General features: G+C 38.1%; 1 protein-coding gene across 3 annotated transcripts; it reads left to right on the forward strand.

Annotated features, from left to right (window-relative positions):
* Positions 1–1,976: 1,976 nt before the first annotated feature.
* Positions 1,977–25,510, forward strand: LOC107746889 (transmembrane and coiled-coil domains protein 1-like). Of its 3 annotated transcripts, XM_016561216.1 has the most exons (9): positions 1,977–2,036; positions 3,712–3,887; positions 11,031–11,074; positions 13,444–13,706; positions 17,339–17,770; positions 19,360–19,853; positions 20,064–20,199; positions 23,424–23,502; positions 24,513–25,510. In XM_016561216.1, the coding sequence occupies exons 4-9, from the start codon at positions 13,482–13,484 to the stop codon at positions 24,746–24,748; spliced, it is 1,602 nt and encodes a 533-aa protein (XP_016416702.1). In that variant the 5' UTR covers positions 1,977–2,036; positions 3,712–3,887; positions 11,031–11,074; positions 13,444–13,481; the 3' UTR covers positions 24,749–25,510. The 3 variants fall into 3 exon arrangements, with proteins under 3 accessions (XP_016416702.1, XP_016416701.1, XP_016416703.1); XM_016561215.1 differs by lacking the exons at positions 1,977–2,036; positions 3,712–3,887; positions 11,031–11,074 and having other exon boundaries at positions 13,091–13,706; XM_016561217.1 differs by lacking the exons at positions 1,977–2,036; positions 3,712–3,887; positions 11,031–11,074; positions 23,424–23,502 and having other exon boundaries at positions 13,091–13,706; positions 24,434–25,510.
* Positions 25,511–27,432: the final 1,922 nt, after the last annotated feature.

Raw genomic sequence — 27,432 nt, forward strand, 5'->3', positions numbered from 1 at the left:
TCATTTTAGAGCTAATAACAGAGGCTTGAGCCATTGATATGCAGGCTAATGCAGTTATTAATGCAGTCTAACGCAGTTATTAGAGAGAGAGAGCGAAAGAGAGAGGGAGAGATTAAGTGTGTGTGAATACTTGCGTCAGCAGTATTCAGCAGCAGCGTCTACTAATAGCGAATCTTTAAGTTGAACTGCTTCAAGAACCTCACTATTGATAAATTCGCGGGGCAGCCACAGCGCTGATGACAAGTTTCTGTCCGCATCTCCGCATGTGTGCGCGTCTATGTGTGTGCATGTGTGAGAGAGAATGGGAGAAAGAAAGCGTGATTTCCGTACATAAAAAAAGGTTGAAGACATGGAAATAGTTTGTCATTTTTACCCTATTGTTTGTTATATTTATTTGCTCAATGTCTTCTGGGGTTTTGGTTCTTTTACTGTTGTAGATATCCCATAACAAAAATATTATATATCTCTTCATTGTGTTTGGGCCCCCCCTGGACAAGCAAGCATAGGCACGTGCCTAAAATGCCTATATGTAAATCCAGCCCTGTTTATATGAGTTAATTTAGAGGTAATGCACGTTTTTTATAGACAGTTACTTCCTTGCATTGACAATTTAATGTGCTGCATTATTTTGCTCATTGCGCCCTCCTGTGGCCTCGGGAGAAAAGACAAAAGTTTTCTGCATATAAAACATTAGAAATTAGATATTTGTTTAATTTTGTTTTTGACTGTTAAAAAAATATTTGTTGTTTGTCTCAATAAATTGAGTTAATTTAAAAATACAGTGGTTAAATGTGAAAAATTTTTCTATTGCTCTGTTTTAAAAAAGGCTATAAAAAGTCAATAATTATCGATACCGAACCATATGAAACATTATACCGTTGATACATTTTTTAGCTATATCGCCCAGCCCTACGCGTGACATTACACGTCATATCCTAATGTCACGTGTCTTTACGGGATTTTTACGGAATGTGTATGAACGCATGCACAGATTCCGGAAAATCACTGGCAGTGTGAATGAACCAGAATCATGATCCCGGGACAAATCACAGGACACATTATCTGTGTATTTTCCAGAATCTATGTGTGAAAGAGGCTCAAGAAAAAAAGAGAGAAAATCACTTGACTGAATTACTTTTGTAGTTTTAACAAGAATTATTATATATTTCATTTATACAGTGAAGATTATGCAATGCTATTTTACATTTGATTATTTGGTTTCTGTACCAGAACACCTACAAACTTGAAAAAAATTAAATCATTGTTTAATTTGTATCTTTGTTCTATGTATTTATGCTATTTACACAATTTCAAACAGGGCCCACAGGTACAATCTGTTTTCAAACCCCAGCTAAGGCCCTGGTAATGTGAATACCACTATTTTCAAATTAATAAGAATTCAATATTTATGCTTTTAAACGCACACACAGTCTTGTGATTTGAATAAATTGATAGTCATGTAAGCCATTTAGCCTAATATAAAGTGGATGAAATATATAGGCCTACTATTCTATTCTATTCATTCCAAACTCGTCTCGTATGACGCTTTGATTTAGGTGAGATTGAGGCCATCAATCGAGCACATTCCGGCAAACGTGTGTAACACAGAAAGTACATGGGTTTGGTACACATGTAAGCCATTTAGCCTAATATAAAGTGGATGAAATATATAGGCCTACTATTCTATTCTATTCTATTCATTCCAAACTCGTATGATCTTTCGCTTTGATTTAGGTGAGATTGAGGCCATCAATCGAGCACATTCCGGCAAACGTGTGTAACACAGAAAGTACATGGGTTTGGTACAACAGGAGGATTTACATTTGTGTGAACTATTACGAAAGTGTGAGTGCAGCATTTTGATTACCACTGACCAAGTTCTGCTTTTGAGCCGCTGCTGATTATATCGTGCCACGCGCCGTGTGAGAGTGCTTGTGCTTCCCTCACGCGTTGTGAGCGCGCCGCTGACGTCACCGCGGGAGTGTTCCATCGGGAGAAATTAACGGATATCAGCACAATTCTCTCTCAGCCCTCATGTAAGTTGTAACCACAAAACGCTCACGCTTTTGCCTTCAATACATAGACAGCGTTGATGCGAAGCCGTCGCCGATCAGTTGTAGTTCGGAATGTGGGGATGGGCACAGTCGGCCAGTTTGTTGGCTGAGCTGTTAGCGAGCTAGTCGGTTTTAGCCTGTATGCTGATGACGTTAGCGGAGATCAGGTGCAGCAGGTCAGACATCACCGAAACCTATCCGCTCCTAATCACACACATCCAATATTCTGAATGTGCACTTTATGCATCATAAAAGTAGAATAACTGAGCGAGTTTTTGCTTATGAATACTAGATTTTGCTAATAAAATGAAGTAAACAAATTCAAGACCTTTGTCGATTTTGTTTTCGTAAGATGAAAGAATATCTGTCACATGGATAAATACGCAATTTAAAGGTTTTAACAAAAGAAAAACAATATTTAACAATATTACAATCATAAAATAAAGTCAAAATGTCTACAGAAAGTATAACCAAAGAGTTGTCAATCCTGGAATATTTGAAAGGAATCAACCAGGTAATCATCCACTTGATATTATATAATTATTTGTATCTCTATTAAATCAATATGACAAAATAGATTTGTTACCAGTTATATTGAAATGAATGATTAATTATTGTAGAAATAGTTGATCTTCCACGTAAGGGGTGCTTGATCATTTAAAAGATAATCAAATAATGAGATAGTAAAATGGGGATAATTGAAAAGATCATTTGTAAATAGTATAATCACAAATCAACCGGAATCGCAAGCCACCCACTCGCATGTAAATATCGTGTATGTATGCTGCTGATACAAGGTCCCATTGCGTGGTGCCACCCAAACAAGCTCATTGGCGTGATCCGATGCTGATGCTGTCGGCTGTTTGTGTATGACTTTGACAGGCGTTTGAAGGGTTGGTCGTCCTTCCTTCCGCTCGAGCGGTTTGAGCGCAATGTTTCCGATGTTTTATCAGTCTTTGCTGACGATCGTGTGCAGCGGAGCGTTATATCGACCACCTAATAGTATTAGCCTGGGTTGGGCGTAAACTGCCCATTTACCAGCTAGCCGGGCAGCTAACTCAGCTAGCGAACACATCAACGGACCGCCCTGGAAAATGATCGGATTAATTCAGCCTTCAGCCACATCCGTTTGTCTCATAAAGTGAAATGGGTCTGTATTCATGTTTTAACCCTCCGTATTACATGTCATCGTAATATCTTTCAGTGACAGCTCGAGTTGTAATTGTACAGCGAGAGAGTTAGCTTCATTCACTTAGCCAGTCTTGTGTTTGCCGGCTTTGACATGTCATTTTAATCTTGTTTTTGTTTTATGAGCATGTTTAGCATCAGATGGGCCGCATGTAGCCTAAACCAACCCATCGAGGTGGTTGTAAAACCGTAGTTAACAGTCATGTTTAATATGTAGACTTGCATTTGCGTTTTCTATATGCTTTCTGCGTGAAATTCTTACACATGGTTGTTTGGCTGTAAAATGGACCATTAGTTAAATATAAATTTCATATATTTTGATCGAGTTTTTGTCATTTTTAACACAGTAGCATTGATATACATGATATTATGTACTGTTACTGGACAAGTATTTCCTCCACATTTGTTTGGAGAAAAGGTCTGACATTACTAGTTTAATTAATTATATGCTTTTTTATATACTTTTCAGCATGTGATGATAATTCTACATTTATGAGGGCCAAGCTGACTGAAGTGTCAAGAGGACAGCTTACCCAGCATTGAGGGCTGTTGTCTATTTTCAGTTCTGGATTTCCTGTTAGATTTATCCACAGTATCATATTTCTGTGTTGAGAAGAAGACTGAGCAGGATGACTGGAACTGAAGGTATGGAGAGTTTTGTCATTCATCACATACATTTTTGATTTAGGAAGGACTTTGTAACTAGGGTTGCACGATTAATCGAATGCGATTGTCATGCGCATTTTGTTAGTAATGCCGGTTCTGTAATCAGCAGGAAATCATCATCACGTGCTTTCAGATGGAGCAGAATTTACTACACATAGCCGTAGTTCACTGACAAGTTACGGAAAAAAATCGTAGACGATTTTATTGTGCGATTATGAAATCGAAGAAATGGTTCCTTTATTCTATACGGTACAAAACCTCTCCAAGTAAGCAACTGCCTAGCAACCATTTAGAATACCCTAGAAACCACATAACAACACCCTAAAAAGCACACAGAACCCCTTAGCGACCATATATAGCATCATGGTAGCAAATGTTGTACAAGAAAGAAGCACTTACTCTATGTTTTCATCATGAAAGTAAAAATCTAGTTTTGTAGCGATTCTGAAATCGAAGAAATTGTTCGCGATAATGACAGCTGTTTGCATAGCTTCTCAGTGAACTACGGCTCTGTGAAGTAAATGCTGCTTTATCTGAAAGCATGTGAAAATACCACATTTAATAACATATTTTTACTCTAAACTCACTTCATAACGTCAGTCGAGTGTTTGAAATAAATCCTGATATGAGAGGTTGTGGCTTCTTACACAGAATAAGGCATGCAACATATTTCATAGTATTTAAGCAGTGATAAAGGCATTGTATTATAAATATACTTTATTTTAATGAAAATTATAATAATAAGAACTCAGATAAACCGTATATTGCCGTAGTCGTGTGTTTATTAGTCACGTTGAATCAATGAAAGCAGTTGATTCTTCTGTTTATTCAGCTGCAGCGATAGGCATTTTCTGGGTTTCTTCTGCGAGGCGTATTTGGAGTTTCAGCGCAAGAGTGCCCTCTGGCCTTTGGATGGAGATTTACTGCTGATCACAAAACCGTGCTTCACTGAAAGATACGCATGACAATCGCAGCTTCTGTCGAATCGCGATCTCGATTCCATTTCGATTTATCGTGCAGCCCTATTTGTAACGAATGTTTTGCAAATTAATTTATATTGAACATACTGGCAGATAGATGGATGGAGAATTATAATGCCACTGTTGTTGGATATCCTGAGTGTCCTGAATGTCTTGACTGTAGTGGATTGTATTATTGCTCAAAGGCACACACATACAGACAGTAATGTGACCTTGGGAAGCTATAAGAACGGGACTGGGAGAGAGAGTGATGGAGAGAATAAGCTGACCCATTTCAGCCACAGAAATTACAGTGATTTTGAAGGCGAAGGGGTGGAACAATTCATTGTTTTCAAGATAGACTTATTACAAATCTGCAGATGTGCTGCATCCATCTTGAAATATGACTTAATTAATGAAGCCTCTATGATCAGTTTAAATGATAGAATTTGCAATTTTTTAAAATTGCGTATTGTATTTAAATATTTACATAGTTATTTTGATAAATTAGGTTACAGGGTGAAATAATAAGGATGTTTATCCAGCAGGGCCTCTAGGTTTTCATTGGCCCTGTGATAATGTTATAACTAGAAATATTTTGAATCTACACAATGTCACACAAATAAAGGTACTATTCTACTGAATATCTGTCTTATAGGCACAAGGCTGCAGGCTGAATTCTTCATGTATTAGTTCACAATTGTCAACTAGTTTTCCAACAAGACAAGTAGTACTTTTTTAAAGGGATAGTTAACCTAAAAAAGAAAATTTGAAAATGTGTATTTAAATTTATCCCCATTTAAAGCACTGCTGCTGTAACCATACACATGCAGGTAAATGTCTTTGGTCATTGTGTTGCATCTTGCACGTTTTTTGTTTTTTTTTAGCAACCCACCATGATTAGTGTGTTACAGTGTTCAAGATAATGTGTCATGTTAAAAAAAATAGTTCCTTTACTGAATCCAATTACTTGTACAATCAAACTGAATTTACAAAATTTGCTTTTGAATCAAATCCAACGAATCATATATCAAACTGAGTTCCTGTAGATCAGCTGCCTGGTAGAGTATGGCACTAGCAACAGCAAGGTCATGGATTGGATTTTATGGGAAACACATAAAAATTAATACCATGCAATTCACTTTGGATAAAAGCATTTGCTAAATGCATAAATTAAAAAAAATATTCTCTGTCAACATAAAGGGAAAAAAAACTACATGGCCAACTTTACAATGTTTAAGAGCTTTCTCACATTGTGCACGTTTACATGTCACAAGCTTCAAATAACCATTCTCCTACACTTTCTTTATTTGTTTTAAACAGCAGACTTAATATTTATCAATTTCTGGTCATAATTTGGTGACAATGAGCATATAAACCGCTGTGCCATGCTGCTTATATTTATCACGCAGTTATATGCCCCTTCCGCACCCAAACCCAGTCATCTGTGGATGAGAATCCATAACAAGGACTGGTTGGAGGTAGGCCTGTCGCGATTAGGGGTGCTCCGATTGATCGGCTACCGATCACTATCGGCCGATAATCACATTGGGATGATTGATCGGCGGTCTCTAAAAAGGCCGATCTCCAAAAACTGATCTCAAGCTGATGAGGCTGCTGTGAGAGTTTTGGCATGACATGCAGCGGCACCGTCTCAGTCTCTGTCCGGCGTGGGTGAAATAATTATAATGCTGAAGGTGAGGTACTCACTTTCGTATTTCTTTATTAAATAAATTATAAAGTAATTTGAAAACCTCGTTTGAGACGTAATTTCACAAACCTATAAATAGTTATAAATGATAAATAGAAGGCTTTAAAAAGATCGGTATCGGCAGATACTGCTTTCTGTGATCGGCGATCGGTGATCGGCTTCAAAAATCCTGATCGGAGCACCCCTAGTCGCGATAATTAAATAACCGTCTAATCGCGATTATTTGATCTAACCGTGGTTGATTATTGTGCTTTTTATACGGCACAAGGGGGTTTCATACACCAAAAGAAACAGAAGAGCACCAGTTTGCTTTTCATGCACTGTATAGCCTATATCATCTGAAGCCATTCCATATCTTAATGTGAGGGACAGAATTGTATTTACATTGTTAAATTTAAGTTTACAGAAATTGATCTTCCTTCTGCTGCAGCTGTCAGTCATTCTACGCTCAGCATTCAAACAGCACGTCACGTTCAGTTGTGACAGTCAGCACGGTAAAACTCTCTCTCCAAGATGATATCCCATTATAATTAATACTTGATGTGTAGATGAAGGTCTGGGGATTCACAAGAAATGACATCTTGCTGGAGTTCATTGCTCTCTCATTTCTCTTCTCTTTGTTTGTACCGCGTGGAGTGCAGTGCACTGTGACTTATGTTGCTTCAAGCACATCATTCTGCACCCAAGATGTGCATAAGCTCTGCGACTCCATGTTGCTTCAAGTGCACCATTCTGCACCCTGGATGTGCATAAGAGCTTTGTGCTGCTCTGTTTGAAGCATTTCACATTACAAAGTTTTGCACACAGAAAGATTATTAGAAGCCTTTCTTTTTCTTATTGTCTTATTATATCTTATTTTCATGAATGTATTTTGTAAGAATACAAATAGTTAACAGAATAAACATGTTTAAATTGTATAATGTGTTAAATTGTATGTTTACATTTTAATGTACATTTACATTTAATGTTTAAATTAGAGGTCGACCGATATATCGGCCGATATTTGGCATTTTTCAAATATCGGCATCGGCCGATAAGTTTTTCTGTTTGGCCGATGCGTTCGTGGCTGGACTTTTATTTTGACGGTGCTGAGAACGGCAGCGCCTGAACACACAGTGCTCACATGTAGAAAAAAAAATAGCGCTGGTGTTGGATCGGTATTGGCCGATTCTTAGAATTTGGAATACTCTATGTAATCTTACACTGCAAAATAATAACTAAAAAAAGATTAAACGATAACATCATAATTATTAACTGAACCATTAAATTAATCACAATTATATAATGAAAGCCATAAAAAACAGACAATTAATCGTGATAATCGGCATAATCGCCAAAGCCCTAAAACAGACAATTAATCGCAACAACTGTGACTATTTTTAGACAGTTAATCGTCAGCCAAATTTCATAATCGTGACAGCCCTAGTTGGAGGTTGTCCTGCTCCACTTCACAGATGATGAGTGAAAAGAGAGTTTTATAATGACAGGACACTCATTTATATACAACACTTTATTCAACAGGAAGAATTGCTCGTTCTGCGAGTCATACGTCATTATTTCTACGTCATTGGACATGCGCAGTCCTCTAAGTTTCGGTTTTCAATCCGATCAAGTGTTTACATGCACTCTCAGTCGTATAAGAAAAGGAGTAAACCACCCCTTTCAATCCGATCGAAATTTCATTCAGATCATGCTTAATCGGATCGAATAAGGTGTTTACATGAAGGCTTTTCAGTCCGATTGAGCCGTCAATCCGATTACTAACGGATTATTTGGTTGCATGTAAACGCAGCCATTGTAATATGCACACAGGCCCATGTCACATATGCCACTATTGGCTTATGACCTTTTCTGCCATTATGAGATGAAGGAGAGTTAAATATCAACTCTAAACTACTAGAACAGACTGGTGACAAGAAAGTCTCTGAAGTTACCGTCCTTACACTCATTTTTTTGGGCTGATAGAACTGGTGTGACAGCACCCCAGGGTGTTCTTGGGTGTGTGCAGGGTTTGTTAAACTGCTGTTGTGTTGAATATGATTGTGTTATTATAGAAAAGCTGTACCAGGCATGTGCGTCACTCTGTCACTCGTCCGTTTAATTATGCATGTAAGACACAGACACATCAACACTCCTCTCCGGGTAAAGCTTCACAGACACGACTGTTCATTCACTGCGTGTGTCACCTTGCTGTCGTACCACTCCCACATCTGGAGGATACTGTTTCTGAACTAATTAAGGTCAGGGTTTGTTTACTGCTAAACTAGGTGTGGGTTTGTTTCCTGCTTAACTAGGTGTATGGCTTGCAGTCTGGATTGATAACGTGTTTCTTGTTTTCTGTTTGACCATGGATGGTTGATCTTGGTGTGATATGGATTTATGTTCGCAAGATGATTTTTGGCAGTGCCACCTGTTTGCAAAGGGTAAGAAAAATCATTTGTATATTTCCCAGAACACTCAAGATGAGGTGAGGTTGACATTCATAAAGTGCTTTAAACCACTGGTACAATGTGCAACAGTAGAATTTGGATACAAAATGTGTTTTCATTGAGAAAGTTTTAATGCATGTAATTTCATCTTGAAGCTAATTTGGTTTGGTTCATGACTTAGTACTCTTTATAGAGTGCAACAGTCAGGTTCTGGAAGTAAAAATCCCATTAATTTTCTCCATAGGAGAATTGATTTTGAACGATAACTTATAAACCTTTGAAGACAGACCTACTTTGAGGTGGTTGTTAATTGATGGTATATTCTTTTGTTGAAGCAGTCATCCCTTATTATTTCAACTTATTTTATAAATGTATATATAAATGTGTAAACATAGATCCATATTTTGAAATCAACTTAAATATTTGAAACTTAAAAACAACTTTAAATCAATAGTTTTATATGTCGCCATCGTTTTTCATTTGAATATTTCATTCGCGATGCTTCAGAAGATTGTAGTTCTTTCCCTCATTAAAGGGATAGTTCACCCAAAAATGAAAATTAGCCCATGATTTACTCACCCTCAGGACATCCTAGGCGTATCTGACATTCCTCTTTCAGACGAACACAATCGCAGTTATATTTAAAATTGTCCTGGCTCTTCCAAGCTGTATAATGGCAGTGAATGGTGCCCCTGTTTTTGAAGCCCAAAAAAGTGCATCCATCCATCGTAAAACTACTCCACACGGCTCCGGGGTGTTAAAGTTTTAATAAAGGCCGTCTGAAGCGAAACAATGCGTTATTGTAAGAAAAATATTGATTTTTAAAAATGTATAAACTAATCTCCAGCGACGGAAGCTGGAGATTACAGTTTATAAATTTTTAAAAATCAAGCCTAGGATTCCCTGAGGGTGAGTAAATCATGGGCTAATTTTCATTTTTGGGTGAACTATCCCTTTAAAGCTAAATACACTTTTTGTTGTTTATTTTGTAATTTTCAAATACTTTTTTGCTTAAAATCAAAGTTTTTAATGTTGCAATTCACTTTGTAACTGGACAGTTTGATTCTTGAGCCATATCGCTTTAACAAAGACTTTTTAAAAATCCCTATGGGAAAAATTCTTCCAGAACCAAGGATGCTGAAAAAGTGCCTGGACACTGTTCCACGCTATTGAGAAATTTATTGGAATCCAAATGGAAAATGAAACGAAGGCTGATGAAGAACTGGACGGTAACTGTTGAAGTTATTATGGCGAGCTGTGGTAGTGCAGTAAGAGGGTTCATGTGTGCTGAAGTAAGCTGAATAAAGAGGATTACAGCTGGCTGTTATTCTCTCTTTCTTAGGCCCATCTTAAGCCTGAGCTCCACCAACAGACTCAACACATCTCAATTCAACACACCTGAAGCTTTGGCTTTGTTTTATAAAGGTTAATTTTAGACTTTGTAATGTTTTTATGCAACGTTCGCCAAATTTCTTACCCTTTGCAAAGTTCAAATTTTAAAAAATGCTTCTACAAAAAAAAAGGTTTCATCTGCAGATATGGTCTTGTTTAGGGGTCTGTGCCTTTGTGCATACGGTCATCTGACTGCTAAGTAGTGATTGTGTTTTTCAGCAATAGTGTGCACCCTTCATTTACAGAGAAAAGGTCAGGGAAACATCTGTAGATGGAAGGCCTTCTTGCATTATTATGCTGTTACATTATGATTATATATTAAGTGGCATAATATGGTCTTTAAAATGACAATAATATTGCTTATCGCAATTATTTCTGGGGCAATATATCGCACAACAAAAAGTTGTTATCGTGACAGGCCTACTGTCATCTAATGATATTATCAAAAATGTAATGTAAATGTTCCCGGAAATGACATGACCATGGCTGCCAAAATCATGCATCGTAATCCAACTATGAGCACACTCTGTTGCCACTGTGTGAATCTGTACCATTGAAGTGAATGACTATCATGTATAATTTGTGTGTCATAATAAGTTGAGTCCCATCTGACAACCATTTTTCTCCACAGCCAACCCTGAACTGTGAGCCAGTGGAGGCCAGGCTGGACTAATGGTAGGAGACATGATTTACTTGGTCATTGTTACTATATGTCATATTTGTGTTTCGAGATTGTGATCCAATGTGAATATAGTTCTGCGTCAATCTAAACTAATTCGAGCATGTCTGAAACAAATAAGCTGAACTGAGTTTTAGATGGGTTGCGCTTGATGGACAAATGATTGGTTGCTAGGCCACCCGGGGTTGTAGTATTCCCTCGGCTCCGCTGAGGGTTTGTCACCTCGCCTAATTTCACTTTTGTGTTTAACAACGCCAAACCCATAACTCATCACCTCTACTCACCTTAGCTTTACGTTAGGGCTGCACGATTAAGTGAAATAAAACCTTTATGGCTTAGAGCGATGACACGGCTCCGGGGTGTTAATAAAGGCCTTCTGAAGCGAAACGAACGCATTGTAAGAAAAATATTGAATTTTTAAAATGTATAAACTGTAATCTCCCAACTTCCAGTCGCTCAAGCAGGCGCGTTCACGACAAGGCGTTCGAGCTAATGACGTAGGTGTAGCGGAAGGCGCAATGTAAGCTCCGGGGAGAGAGTGACGAACATGATCAAATTACAAATTTATTTGAATAAATATATGCGCTGCATGTTTCAGAGTGAATCATGGTAGCATTTCATTTTCCACTGGTGTTTGCAGCGTCCCAGAGCATTTTGGTGCGCAGTAAATGCAGCTCCACACAAACTCCATCTCTGCATCTGTTCTGGGTTGCTTTAACTTGCATGTTGGAACATGCGCCAACCATCTTCCCATACTTGTAATGAGAAGCACTTGCCAGCAAAACAGAAGTTTGATAGTTTAACGTCTAAATATTTAGAAGACAGCCATAAATATTAGTATTGTAATCTTACAGTTGTGATGTAAAGTAGAATTCTATTACATATTTTTAAATATTTTTTACATAGTTTAAATAGCAATAGCCTATTTCTTATTTAGTTTCTATTTAGTAATTTTTATATATTTCTTGGTAGTAATATTAATATAACGATAATAATTATTATTTTATAGCCATATTGATGAATAATCACTCAATTTTAGCCAAATTGTACAATCCTACTAACAAGCACAGCTAACTTGGATTTTCATTTGCAACTGCAATTTGTTTTCCCTCAAATCGTGCAGCCCTACATAGCGTTCATGCTTCTGACCTTATCCACAAAGGATTTTGATAATGATTTAAGAAATTTCTGCAATGATTCCCATTAAAGGGTCTGAAATTGTGTAAAATACTGTGTGTTGCTAAAGAAGTGATCTAACATCATTTGACCCAGAGACTCTTCGAGTATTTCAGAAATTGGCACCCACATGTTTTCTTTCTAGTTCTGTCATACCTCATTCGCTTGGCAACAACCATGGCTATAGACTGCTAGTGGTCTGTCAATAGTGATATTGCTAATGTAGTTTTAGTTGTTTGGCTCAGAACCTTCAAGGTGTGGCTTATTTAATCCATGACCTCTGCCTTCACTCTCATTAGTATATTGGCAAGACATGATCGTGAATGAAAATGCAATCCATGCAACAGGCCTAAGCTGAAAAAATGTCAGCTGCATCTTTTTGCCTCTGAGCCAACCAATGCGGTGCTGTTGTGATTTGAGCTCATGTAGTTGTTGCTTGTGTTCCATCGCTCACAGCTGCATGACATAATCCATTTTATTTTCCTTCTGTGGTAGACGAGCATGACTTTGCGCCAAACCACAGATGCATGTACGCTCTCAGAGTCCACCTGTCAGCTGCATCTTTTTGCCTCTGAGCCAACCAATGCAGTGCTGTTGTGATTTGAGCTCATGTAGTTGTTGCTTGTGTTCCATCGCTCACAGCTGCATGACATAATCCATTTTATTTTCCTTCTGTGGTAGACGAGCATGACTTTGCGCCAAACCACAGATGCATGTACGCTCTCAGAGTCCACCTGACTGCTGCCACCCTCTGCTTCCTGGCTTTTGAAACTGCCTATCAGAGGGCTGGTGGAGGCGGGGCTTAGCTAGACCCCACCCCTGTGCTGACCCTCTGAGTGAGACTGGCGCCTCCTGATGGACCAGGGTGGTAGCGAGCAGCCTGGAGTGGAGGAGCCAGACTCTGGGGGTCGAGCAGAGTGGGAGGCAAGCAGGAGGGTGTCCGAGCCTGATCATGGCCTGTCCAAAATTACCCACAATGCCTTGGAGAACATGGGCGCGCTGGGCCACGGCCTGAAGCACTTCTTCCAACCTCAGCGCAGACGCTCGTCCGTCTCGCCGCACGACTATGCCTCTTCCTCCACAGGCCCCATCCCTGAGCCCCCAGAAGCGGGGCCAGAGTTGGGGGAAGTGCCTGCCGTGACGGTTGCTGCCCCTAACTCTGAACCCCACGCTTCCGCACCCCCTGCAGCTCTGAGCCGCGTGCTGCAGCAAATTCGAGGCCCCCCCATGATGAAGAGAGGGACCAGCCTGCAGAGCCGCCGCAGCAAATCAGGGGGGGGAGGGGAGGCCCCCCAGAAAGGCAGCCCCCAGATCCACAGGCGCAGTACCCAGGAGACCTTGCTACAGGCAGGACGGCCACGCTCCTCCTCCACCACTGATACACCCAGCAGCCCAGCTTTTTCGGACATGTTGTTGACCTCTGGGTACCACTCCACTGAGGAGGCTGATCGGGTAAGTGCCACATGAATGGCACAGGTTTGTCAAGGTGATTTCTTCAACGATTACTCTCTGGTGGTTGTTGTTGGTAGCCAAGCTACCATTTCCCAAGGTTTCATGGACAGACAAGTTTTAAACTAATATTTAGTGATGTTGGGCAGTAAAAAAATTAAAATAAAAGTAAAAAGATCCCCCGCCCTATTTTTTTAAAATATTAAACATAAAATAAAACTTAAATTCTATTAATTTGTGGAAAAATATATAATGCTATTAAAACATTTTAAATGCATATTAAACAACATAAAAATCATACATTTTAAATGAGGAATTTTACAATTACAAATGTTAATATAAAAATAATAATATAAAATTTTAAAGGTCTCTACAATCTTTACAGTCTACAGGCTTTTAGTGATTTTGGGAAATGCAGTCCTGAACTACTGGCCCGACCGAGCATACAGAAAAAAAAAAATCCTTGATGTTGAGTTTTACAAAATATTCCAGCTTGCCTTGTACAGACTAGTAATCATTTTGCCAAGGGAAACGTGATCAGTGTTCAATAGGAGGTAATAGTAGGTTGTTTGAAAGGGATGGGAAGGTAGATTTGAATTTAACAGCAATCTGGGCAGATGGAAATCTGTCTGAAAGAAACCTCCAGGATGGATGGACAAGTTGACAGCATTCACAGGTCAGGTAGCTTGTGTAGCAGGTCACTATGTTCTTAAGCCCTGCTATATTTAGCCAAGTCTTTGGATGCACTTCAGTTCAGAGCACTTCTGTAGGCAGCATTGAGCATAATGTCGAAATCATTGCCTTCGTGCTTTTTTTCCAACCAGGATGTGGGGTAGGGGTAGCTGTTTGCTTTTATTTGTCCTCAAGGATACAGTCAAGGTTAAGTTTGCTCTTGCATGACAGGTGCAGCAACATTATTTAGAACTGCAGTTCAGATAGTTGCAAAACCATTTACACTTCTGCTTAGCCTTTCTCCATTACTAGATGTTTTTCCTGCTGCTCACTCAAAATAGCATTCAAAATTCATTTACAAGAAATTTTGACCAAGACTACTGTATTAAGTCTCTCCAGGGTAATTATGCTTACAGTTCATAGTACTATGCTTTTAAGCATGTCTTTTTCAACAGCTAAGCATTTCTACCAGATACACTAAATGGTCTGGGTGACTGCCAAAGTGATTCAACTCACCTGTTGTTGGAGAACTTAGCAGCACCATCCAGAACGTTCCTCTCTCAGGGGAGTGTCCAGACATAAGCTCTGTCTGAGTCTGTCATTTCAGACCACTGTTTCAGCCTGGCTAGCTCAGTAAATGGAGTTTACGTTTATTTGCTGGGTATGGTGTGCTGTTTGTTTGTTTAAGTTGAAAAATACTGCAGTTTTTCCCATCTGTTAGCCCATATCTGTGATTACAGTTTAGTTTTTACAGCTTAGTTTTGTTGTCAGTGAAACTTGAGGTCAACTTATTTTGTCACGGAGTTAGCTCAGCTCTGTAAGAGGCTTTAACACCTTTGTTAATCAGACAGAACTGTGATTCTCAGTTAAACGGGGAGAAAATCCTCTCTTAACCAGTTAGATGTGAAAAAGGCATCAAAAGTCAGCTGTAATGTCTCTACAGGCATCTTCTGGGTCTTATTAAATGGGCAGTCGGCCTATGTGATCAGTTCACCTAGTTTTCCTGTACATAGCTGGGAATTCTACCCATGTGTCTTATATCAAGTTGCAATAGGGGAACTTATTGGCAGTAAACACCTGATCTTATTGGCAATAATAATTCATTTTTTCATGATCGAACGATGCTGGTGGGGTTTTAGCAGTTTATAATGACTTTAATGGATGCTTAGATCATCCGTAGCTGTTTATCTACGATCAGTGAAGGCCATATCACTGATAATCTGGTTTCGACTTGTCTGTCAATGGGTGGAGGGACAGAGTTCATTTCATTGCAGGGTTGTACTAAAGATTTAACATGACCAAATCTTACTTATACACAGTATGTTAATCATACAAAAAAAGAGAGAAAGAATGTAAAAAAAAAAAAACTTCATTTTTTTCCTTAATGTTGGTTCCCTTGTCATCATCTTCAATTGAAGTGGTGCAGTGTGCCTTTTTTTTAAAATCAATTAATGTCCTGCATTATCTCAGAACTTTGAGGGCTATGTCATAGTACAGAGGTCCAAACTGTCAACGTCACCTGAAATCGGTGTAGTCACTCACTTAGTTCAAACGTGGCAGGTCTTTCAAGATGGACTGCACTGAAAGTGAACCACCATTAATGGTAATTTATTTCTATTCTTTCTATTGTTGTAGGAAAAATCTATTCTTTTTCTTAAGTTTAAGAAAACATTTTTATTTTATTACCTTTCTAGGGCTGGGTCACCATCCCAGTTCAATACATTGCAGTGCACAACAATATCTTATTTGAATTGAATGAAACTTTTTGCCACTTTTGTCCACTACCAGAAATGCGCTTATTTTGATTACCGTCTTCTTTATTTGGTGAACCATAGTAAATGATTAGGGATGCACCAATGTAAAAATTCTGACTGATAATTATATTCATGTTTTGGTCAGTAACCAAAAAAAAAAAAAAATGGGTTGAAATTCTGTTTTGTTTGTATTAGAAAGCGTTAAAAACTGAAGTCATTTTAAATGCTACTAGTCAAATTAAGCATTAAATCATTATAAGGTACACTATTAAAAAAATCATAAAAATAAAAAAAGATTTTTTTTTTAAAGGTTATATTTAATAGTATTAAAATATTTGTGCTTTAAAATATTACCCTTGCAATCATCTAGCACTCATTTTCATTTTAAAGGGGTCATATGATGCGATTTAAATTTTTAAATGAAGTGTTACAAGCTCTTGGTGCATAAAGAAGATCTGTAAAGTTGCAAAGACTAAAGTCTCAAATCCAAAGAGATATTCTTTATAAAAGTTGAGTAAACCGCGCCTACCTAAAACATCTCGTTCTAACACGTCCCCACATGTCTACGTCACGATGTGGGAAGATTTGCATAACGCCGCCCAAATGTTCACGCAAAGAAAGAAGGCGAAACTTTTATTCTCGCTGTAGTATTGTTGCCGCCGCCGTGGAGACGCTGTGTGTTTCGTTGTGAAAGCGAAACTACTTTGTTTGGCCTTTCAAAAGAGGACGATATCTGCTTCGTCATGCCTAGAGCTGATCCGTGCTGGTCGCTGAGGAAATACATCATTTACAATAGCTTAGTAAAAATCAACAATAAAGAGAAACAATAAAGTACAGTATGTGGAAAATAATGTTATTATAAAATAAGTTTTTTTAACCTTAAACTGCATAAACACATTTCATTACACCAATTACACACAATAATGTTCTTTTTAGCAACATCATATGACCCCTTTAAAAAATGGGGGAATGAGTATGAAAAAAATTAAAATCTAATAATAGCTGATACTTAATAAATGACAAAAATCTGTAATACCGATAACTGATATGACACTAATATTGTGCATTCTTAGAAAAGATGTAAATCTGTAAATAATGAGCCAAATCAAAGGTCATCATGGGCCAGCTCTAAATGATCAATGCAGTAACATGAACTCTAAATACATGATTTTATTTGCACAGCACTAAATCTCACTCTTCCCTTCACAGCAAGATCGTTTGGAGGTGTTGGGCCCTGCCGTGTCTCCCAATGCTCTGTCAACCAGTTCAGACGGCGGTCAGTACGGTGTGGATTCAGTGGATGGAACTCCAGACCCTCAGCGCACCAAGCAGGCCATTGCTCAGCTGCAGCAGAAGATCCTCAAACTCACAGAGCAGATCAAAATCGAACAAACGGCAAGAGATGACAATGTAGCCGAGTACCTGAAGCTGGCCAACAATGCAGACAAACAGCAGAGCGCTCGCATCAAGCAAGTGTTTGAGAAGAAAAACCAGAAGTCTGCGCAGACCATCCAGCAGCTGCAGAGGAAGCTAGAGCATTACCACCGCAAGCTCAGAGAGGTGGAGCACAACGGAATACCACGCCAACCCAAAGATGTCCTGCGAGACATGCACCAGGGTCTGAAGGATGTGGGTGCCAAGGTAAAGACTTTCTTTACAGTGTGGTACGTTGAAGGTTGTGTTTAGGAGTGGTTGGAGTAGATGCGTGCTGATCTGAAATGTTTCATTTATTTAAGGGGATCAAACTGGACTTTTCAAGTTAATCATATGCAGCTTAGACCAGTCATGTACTCTGTCAGCAAACCAGGTTTGGATCTTTACAGTGAATGAAAGAATGTAATAAAATGTTAGATTTTAAATGATGGAGCCACAAGAATCTCTTCCTAAACATAAGGCGCTTCCTTACTGCCTACTGCATACTAAAGGCTGGAATGCACTACACAACTTTTGCCCAAATTTTAGACCCATTTTGCAGCCTGGACAAGTCAATGCGACATAAAATTGAGTAGTGTATGATGGACACAGACTACAGTTTTTTTAGCTTTGTACTCTGATTCATCCAGATTAAATCAAACATGTTTAATATTTTGAGCTGATTTCAGAACACATTGTTTTTATTTGTCATAAGTCTCCTAGAAACAAGTTTGTTGTATTTGGAATGATTTTAAAAAGTCTGGTAGTGTGTGATCCTCAGTGGTTTAGTGTATCATGCCCAGTTTTCCTCTGTAACCATTTACAAAGTCTGCAAGTGTATGCTGCCTAGTGTTTTAAAATCTGTTCAGATTTGAAAATCTGTGTAGTGTTTTCCAGCCTTAAGGCAGTATCCTAACGTAAATAGAGCATCATTAGTGACTACACATGCTAGGGATACCAGATATATCGCAATTGTACAAATGTAGAAATTACAACATGCAGATTGCAAAGGCTTGCCATAACTGAATGAGTTTAATAGTTCAATAAGTCACAAAAGTTCACTGCAGATAGCAGAGATTGGGCATGTTACTGGTAGTTGGGCGTGTGCGTGTCCTCCGATGGCATATGCAGGGTGATCAACATGCCATCTTGATGATCTCAGAGTAAAAAAGAATGTGAAACATGTATGTTGCTTCATTTTCATTTTTAAAAATAATTTTTCACGAGTTATCACATTTTTCTTCAATATCATGCAGCCCTAGTAAAAGCCACACAAATCTTCACTTAAAAACACTCTGTTAGCTACATACTGTAGGGCGAGCAGTTTGGAAAAAGGATGGAATTTTTATTGATACTTTTTAATATTGAATGACTATTAATGGTCCACCATCTTCAATAAATTTTTTTCTCTGAGCTTGTCGCAGCACATTCTGGTATTGCCTTCTATGAGAAGAATTCAATGTTGCCTTTTGTAATGTTGCTGCCTACCTTTCAGAACAGCCTATGTTTTGGAAGCATGCCTATGATGCCTTAAAATGGTGCCTGGGTAGGCGGCTTACTAGCTTTTGGGACAGTGCTTTTGTATCACTGTTACCCTGTTAGTGATTTTTTAAGGCATGTTTGACCAGACTTCAGTCGTAAAATACAAGCAAATTTCAGATTGGTATTCTTTTAACCTTTAAAACTTTTAACCTTTTTTTGCAACTTCAAATGACAGTGATTTTCATATCATCCACCCACAAAACCCATCCCGATCAGAAGCTCACAACTCAGTGTCACTGATAAATGTAATTGACTAAATAATTTTTCTCTTTCAGGTAACTGGTGGACTCTCAAGTATCTCTCAGGCAACTCACTCTGCCGCAGGAGCAGTTGTGTCCAAACCTCGTGAGTTTGCCTCTCTCATCCGCAACAGGTTTGGAAGTGCAGACAACATCTCTGCCCTAAAAGACTCTCTGGATGAACAACAAGGGGACGAGCCTGTAACAAGTACAGGGACAGCAGGCACTAGGACCCTAGGACCTGGGCAGCTACAGTCCAGCCCAAAGTACGGCAGTGAGGACGACTGCTCCAGCGCTACGTCAGGGTCAGCAGGAGCAAATAGTGCCACGGGGGCTCCTGGAGGCCCTCCGAGCTCAAAGGGTAATACACTGGAGCATGGCCAGAGCCCTGGCTTTGATGCACTGCTGCACGAGATCCAGGAACTGAAGGACAACCAGAGTCGACTAGAAGAATCCTTTGAAAACCTTAAGAGCCACTATCAGAGAGACTACACAGAAATCATGCAGGCCCTGCAAGAGGAGAGATACAGGTACATGTTACTATAGAAACTGATTCTGCTGGCACTGCTATGTGGTCTATGTAGGTTTGTGTAGAGATTGAAGGTTTCACAGTCAAAACGGCATGCATGTTGAGAAAGCGCTGGAGAGGATGATGATGTTCTAGTTGTCTAGTCTTTTAGGCCCCTTTCTCCCATTTTGTATTTTGTTGTATTATCTCATTTTTTACGTGCATGTGTTAGGTGTGAACGTCTAGAGGAGCAGTTGAATGATTTAACAGAGCTGCATCAAAATGAGATTATCAACTTGAAGCAGGAGCTGGCCAGCATGGAGGAGAAAATTGCTTATCAGTCTTATGAACGAGCCAGAGACATACAGGTACTCATGTCCAACATTAGTGTTATTTTGTTTTTATTTATAGTAGTATAGTATTTATTAATCATTTGAATTAGCTTTTATTTATATATTTTCAGTTTTCATTTTAATTTTAGTTCTAGTGGTTTTGTTAAGCACATTTATCATTTTAAAAATTTTATGTCATTTTTATTTGTTTAATTGGGATCACATTATCTATACCCACTGGCAATTATTTATTATGCTAGAGTCCATTATCTCTGAAGCATATTTTAGTGGACTGTGATGTCTTGAACTCCTCTAGGACTCTTTACTTTTTATTTAATTCACAAATTTTTACTGATGAATGAAAAAAAGAAATCTTGGATCAGTCTTATAAAAATTGATTATTCAAAGATATTTTTACGATTGTTTTTAAACCAGTCTTAGCTCGGGTATGGACTTCTAAGTGAAACAGGAGAATGTTAATGCCAAGTTTTCTGATGGGAAAGAACATTAGCTGTTATCATTAAGCTATTTTGTATCGATCTGACGGACAACATTTAGTCTTCTAATTTAGTTTTCATAATGAAATCCATAAGCAACTCACTCACAGTCCTCTTTGAGGGCTTATTCTTAATGGTATGATGCCGCTAAAATGTACATGTTCTGCTCTATTACACTTTACTAGCATTTAAGTCTTACAATAACTGGAATGGTAATTGTGTATCAGCTGCATTCACTTCATGTTATCTATCTCTTAAAGGGATAGTTCAGCTGTCCGTGGCAGCTGTTACCCTCTGCTTATTGATTATGGTCAAATGAATAAATATATTAAATGTATAAATATATCCACACAAAACAAATAACCAATACATCTGAAAGAAAAATGTAGGTTTTCTAGGGCTAATCAGCGCAAATAATTATTTAACAAATATAATAAAATAAAATATTATATTATAAAATATTTATTCCGAGCATAATGATTCTTAACTGCAGATTTTACAGGAATAATGTTAAAAATATTGGTAATTCTCATCTCATGCTCATAGTTTTGATTAGAATACATCACAAATTTCAAATCTTTCACCGCCACGGAAGCTCAAATCAGATCCAAATCCTTTGCATACAGTACACTTATGATCATAACTCAATGCTGCTCCCGTACTAGTCTCCATTTGAAATAAATGATTTCAGGGGCCTCATTTATAAAATGTGCGTATGCACAGATCTGATCTTAGAGTGTACGTACGCTAAAATAATCAACGGCAACGTTCATATTTATAAAAACGGTCTTTGATGTGGAAAAGTACTTACCGCCACGTCAGGGTCTGAGCAGGCGTACACACTTTTTCTTGTGGCAAAGTCGGAGTACTGCAACTATTTGAACATCTAAGCTGCAATAATAATAAAAGCGGTGTACGTGCAAGCACCGAATTCATCATAAACAACAAAGATGCAGTGTAAGAGATTAATTGTGCAGTGTAGTCAGATTTTTTATTAACGGGAGTTTTTGCGAGATTAAACTGACCTTTTTAGTAGCCTAATGTTGAGAAAAACAAATAACCAATACATCTGAAAGAAAAATGTAGGTTTTCTAGGGCTAATCAGCGCAAATAATTATTTAACAAATATAATAAAATAAAATATTATATTATAAAATATTTATTCCGAGCATAATGATTCTTAACTGCAGATTTTACAGGAATAATGTTAAAAATATTGGTAATTCTCATCTCATGCTCATAGTTTTGATTAGAATACATCACAAATTTCAAATCTTTCACCGCCACGGAAGCTCAAATCAGATCCAAATCCTTTGCATACAGTACACTTATGATCATAACTCAATGCTGCTCCCGTACTAGTCTCCATTTGAAATAAATGATTTCAGGGGCCTCATTTATAAAATGTGCGTATGCACAGATCTGATCTTAGAGTGTACATACGCTAAAATAATCCACGGCAACGTTCATATTTATAAAAACGGTCTTTGATGTGGAAAGATGCAGTGTAAGAGATTAATTGTGCAGTGTAGTCAGATTTTTTATTAACGGGAGTTTTTGCGAGATTAAACTGACCTTTTTAGTAGCCTAATGTTGAGATTCCTTTTCTAGCTTTCTGTACACAGTTTTTTCCATGTTGTTGTTGTTTTTTTTATCATTATTATTATTTTATTTTACAAGAGAACTTGCGAAGTCTTGATTTACTACTAATGCGTAAAATGGAGAAAAAAAAAAAAAAACATAAACGCATCTCCGACTGTTTTGTCTGTGTAGCCTATAAGAATAGGCCTATGTCGTGCAATAACGGTTTTAATATATTCTATTCAATAACATTAACTGTTTTTATTTATAACATCTGCTGCTTTGCTTCTGTGAAAATGAATAGAGACATCAGCCTTAAACTTTATTTTTGTCATTTACATCAGTTATATTTGTATAAAATGCACTATATATTTTTGTGTCAGTACATTAATTGCACATTTGAGCAGCATTAGTAAACTGTGTAAATATAAAGAAATGCCAAATCACATGCAGGTTTTTTTCAGACCGGAGACCATAATCGTGTAATAATTTATTTTATGTCGTCACCGATAGCCTCGTGGGCAGCGCGTCGACATGTAGCACCATTGCGCTTCGGGCGTCCCGTGTTCGAGTCCCTGCTCGCGGACCTTTCCCGATCCCATCCCCCCTCTCTCCCACTTCGCTTCCTGTCTCACTACTATCCTATCAATATAAGACAAAAACGCCAAAAAAATATATAAAATAATTTATTTTATTATGATATGAACCGTCCAATTTTTCTTTCAATAATGATTTTTAAAGTTTTGCAAAAATTTCATGATACTAAACTTTTTATTAGTTGTCATAGCAAGTGATTTTAAAAGTAAGATGGCTCACGTTTTATAAGATGACTGAAAATTTTACTTGAATTCGTAGTTTATTCTTACTTTTGGAAATCTAATTGTTTTATTATTATTATTATTTCTGTTGTTTCTAGAAGTAGTTGATAATAGTCAATAGAAAAATATAACCCCACACACATTGTTTGTCCACAGAATAATTACAGACTATTAAATAAAAAGCGTCCCCGCACGAACCTCTACCTCCGCCAGCAGGACCTCAATTTCAGACGCAGTAAAGTTTTTTTTCTTTGCACGTCATTCTCAAGCATAGAAATTCGGATATTGGCGTGTGCTCGATGTTGGTCAGAGATTGTGACAAGGCAGCTTTACTCATAACACCTTTCTCATTCACTTCCTGTAGGAGGCGCTGGAGGCCTGTCAAACGCGCATCTCTAAGATGGAGCTTCAACAGCAGCAACAGCAAGTGGTTCAGTTGGAAGGTTTGGAAAACGTCGTCACCGATAGCCTCGTGGGCAGCGCGTCGACATGTAGCACCATTGCGCTTCGGGCGTCCCGTGTTCGAGTCCCTGCTCGCGGACCTTTCCCGATCCCATCCCCCCTCTCTCCCACTTCGCTTCCTGTCTCACTACTATCCTATCAATAAAAGGCAAAAACGCCAAAAAAATATATAAAATAATTTATTTTATTATGATATGAACCGTCCAATTTTTCTTTCAATAATGATTTTTAAAGTTTTGCAAAAATTTCATGATACTAAACTTTTTATTAGTTGTCATAGCAAGTGATTTTAAAAGTAAGATGGCTCACGTTTTATAAGATGACTGAAAATTTTACTTGAATTCGTAGTTTATTCTTACTTTTGGAAATCTAATTGTTTTATTATTATTATTATTTCTGTTGTTTCTAGAAGTAGTTGATAATAGTCAATAGAAAAATATAACCCCACACACATTGTTTGTCCACAGAATAATTACAGACTATTAAATAAAAAGCGTCCCCGCACGAACCTCTACCTCCGCCAGCAGGACCTCAATTTCAGACGCAGTAAAGTTTTTTTTCTTTGCACGTCATTCTCAAGCATAGAAATTCGGATATTGGCGTGTGCTCTTTTATATGGTAATAATATTAATTAGGGGGCGTTTACAAGGCGGAGGTCTGACACCAGTCAGCTGCGTACAATTTCAAGATCATTTGCGATTTATAAATGTCACATCTGGAAGAGATACGTGTTTTTGTGTGCACGTTCGTTTTTTCTGAATCGCACTTATGCACTTTTGAGAAATGATCTTAGAACAAATTTAGGACGGTTTATACGCAACATTTTATAAATGAGGCCCCTGGTGTGATGTTGGTCAGAGATTGTGACAAGGCAGCTTTACTCATAACACCTTTCTCATTCACTTCCTGTAGGAGGCGCTGGAGGCCTGTCAAACGCGCATCTCTAAGATGGAGCTTCAACAGCAGCAACAGCAAGTGGTTCAGTTGGAAGGTTTGGAAAACGCCACAGCACGCACTTTACTCGGCAAACTCATCAACGTGCTGCTGGCCGTCATGGCGGTACTCCTAGTGTTCGTCTCAACGGTCGCAAACTGTGTAGTTCCGCTGATGAAAACACGTAGCCGTACGTTTTCCACATTGCTCCTTGTCATAATCTTGGCTTTTCTGTGGCAGAATTGGGAAGCCATGTCGCAGTACCTGGACCGGTTTCTGCTGCACCCCAGATGACCTGCAGGGGCGCTGCGGTTGTCGTTTCATGAAGGGACTGGAGGGCGGGAACTTTGATTCAAAGATGGAGACTAACACTGCCTAAGTTGCACTTAGTATGAAGGGACGCGGCAAAAGAGTGGAGGACACGGACAAATCCTACAACCTCTTTTTCTTGTTTCTTTAACAGAAGGAGTGAATTTGTTTACATTTTGATCCTTTTCTGTCGACATAAATTGTATTGCTGAGTTTCCTTTTATTTGTTGTTGGAAATGATGCAAGTCGTGTTGTTCATTGTTCTCGTAATTATTGTTAGGATATACATTTATGCAATTTCCTGAGTGTTGCATTGCATTGAATTGACTGGAGTGGTTTTAACATGCACTGGATGGAGATGTTTCTCCTCGTTTTTAATACCATATTAACTGCTCCTAACTTCAAGCTGTTTCTTTCATTTCTCTGTCTCTTCTACTGTCGTCTCGCTCTTCTTCTTGCGTGCGTCTCTAACTCGATTCATTTCCTGTGCTCATCGCTTCACTCTTCCCACTTGAAACCATTTGCTGCTGTTTGGACTTCACTGCAGTTGTTGCTGAATGAAGGAAAAGATGGATTCATTGAAGAGGAGGCATCTGGAGTTTGATCAAATGGGCCGAGGAACCGGAGCACTCTGGACCCGAGTCGGCCCCCTCTTTGTCTCCAGCCCCATGCCCTCAAAGAGGCACAGTCCCCTGGTATATCCTCCTGAGAACCAGAAAAAAAGCTTTGTGAAGTTAGTATTTTTTCATGTCATTACATTGTTTAGAGCAGTGGTGACCAACCTTTTTAGGCCCAAGATCCCTGACCTCGGCCTTTATGAAAGACAAGATCTACCTATTGAAGAATTGATAGAAAAAGACATCCCAGATTGTGCTTCAAATTTGAGGCCTTTTACTTAGTATTTTAATTAGTGATGCGCCGATCATAGCTGATTCAGAATTCAGATTTTCTTTTTGGGGTCGCTTCAACCCGTGGACATGAACAACAACCTGCGGCAACAGTCTTAAGTAGCCCAATTCCGCGGGAAAAACGCGGACTTGGCAACACTGCTTATGAACCGACCGCACTATAGCGTTTCCTTGGTTACTGCTGTAAACAAAGCAGAGTTGCGCTTTATACGGAGAAGAAAATGCCATTGCCATCGAAACTTTTCTCAAGACAGTTCCCTTCAGTGATACATTAATATAACCCCAGAAATGTAATGCATTTTTGTACTTATTTTACTGTTTTTTTTCGACCAGTTGGCGACCACTGGTTTAGAGCATAAGCAAAAAATGGAAAAAATAAAATTTTTGAAAAATTATATTTTATTCATATGTTATGTTATGTCCTCTGTAGAGGACACCAGGACTCAGTTTTTCTTAAAAAAAAAAAACATGACATGAATAGACATTGAAAGGCAAAAACAATGGGATTTTTTAAAAAGTCACCATTTAATTTTTAGGTTTCAGAATTTTTTTATACCAAACTTTGTATAAGGATGATTCTCAACTATGTTATAAAAGATATAACAAAATGATTTGATATACCATTTTACTTTATGCAACGTTTGTAAAATTGCCATAAACTGGTTTTCCTATTAAACACAGTGTTATCTATACACTGTACCCAATTTGCATATTAATGTGCTGTTGGGACAGCATGTAAAAAAAAACAAGTGTAATAATGGGAGTAATTGGCCAGATTTTCATATCTAATATTTCATAAGAATATTGATATATAATTTATTTTCCTATTCATGTGTTGTATCTCCCAAAATGCATAATAAACATGCGTTTAGTCCTGGTGTCCTCTACAGTGGACGTGTATGAAATCAATATCCTGTTTCATAACAGGAAGTCATATTTTGGTTTGAAACCCCATAACATTTTCCTGAGATGTTAATTTATGACAAACTATTTTAAAATTAATCAATTTAATTGATAATTACAAAATATTATATTTCCATAAGGATGTACAATTTTATCACTAAATTAATGTTAGCCATTTTTAAAGACCAAGCAGAGGGAGCGGTCATGGAGAAACTCCCAATCATTTGGTATCTCTGAAAAGCCCTGAATGTGCTCTGTACAGGACATCCAGACTTAAAACTGTGACATGTGGGGTCTCAGAGAAATTCACTAAAATATAATGTCCACTACAGAGACAAAAACTCCATAGCTGGGTCTCAGGAGGATATTATGAACTGCAGGTTGGGACAGCATGTAAAAAAAAACAAGTGTAATAATGGGAGTAATTGGCCAGATTTTCATATCTAATATTTCATAAGAATATTGATATATAATTTATTTTCCTATTCATGTGTTGTATCTCCCAAAATGCATAATAAACATGCGTTTAGTCCTGGTGTCCTCTACAGTGGACGTGTATGAAATCAATATCCTGTTTCATAACAGGAAGTCATATTTTGGTTTGAAACCCCATAACATTTTCCTGAGATGTTAATTTATGACAAACTATTTTAAAATTAATCAATTTAATTGATAATTACAAAATATTATATTTCCATAAGGATGTACAATTTTATCACTAAATTAATGTTAGCCATTTTTAAAGACCAAGCAGAGGGAGCGGTCATGGAGAAACTCCCAATCATTTGGTATCTCTGAAAAGCCCTGAATGTGCTCTGTACAGGACATCCAGACTTAAAACTGTGACATGTGGGGTCT

This window comes from Sinocyclocheilus rhinocerous, unplaced genomic scaffold (assembly GCF_001515625.1).
Source record: "Sinocyclocheilus rhinocerous isolate Xijiao unplaced genomic scaffold, SAMN03320098_v1.1 scaffold3516, whole genome shotgun sequence".
Classification (NCBI taxonomy): Eukaryota; Metazoa; Chordata; class Actinopteri; order Cypriniformes; family Cyprinidae; genus Sinocyclocheilus; species Sinocyclocheilus rhinocerous.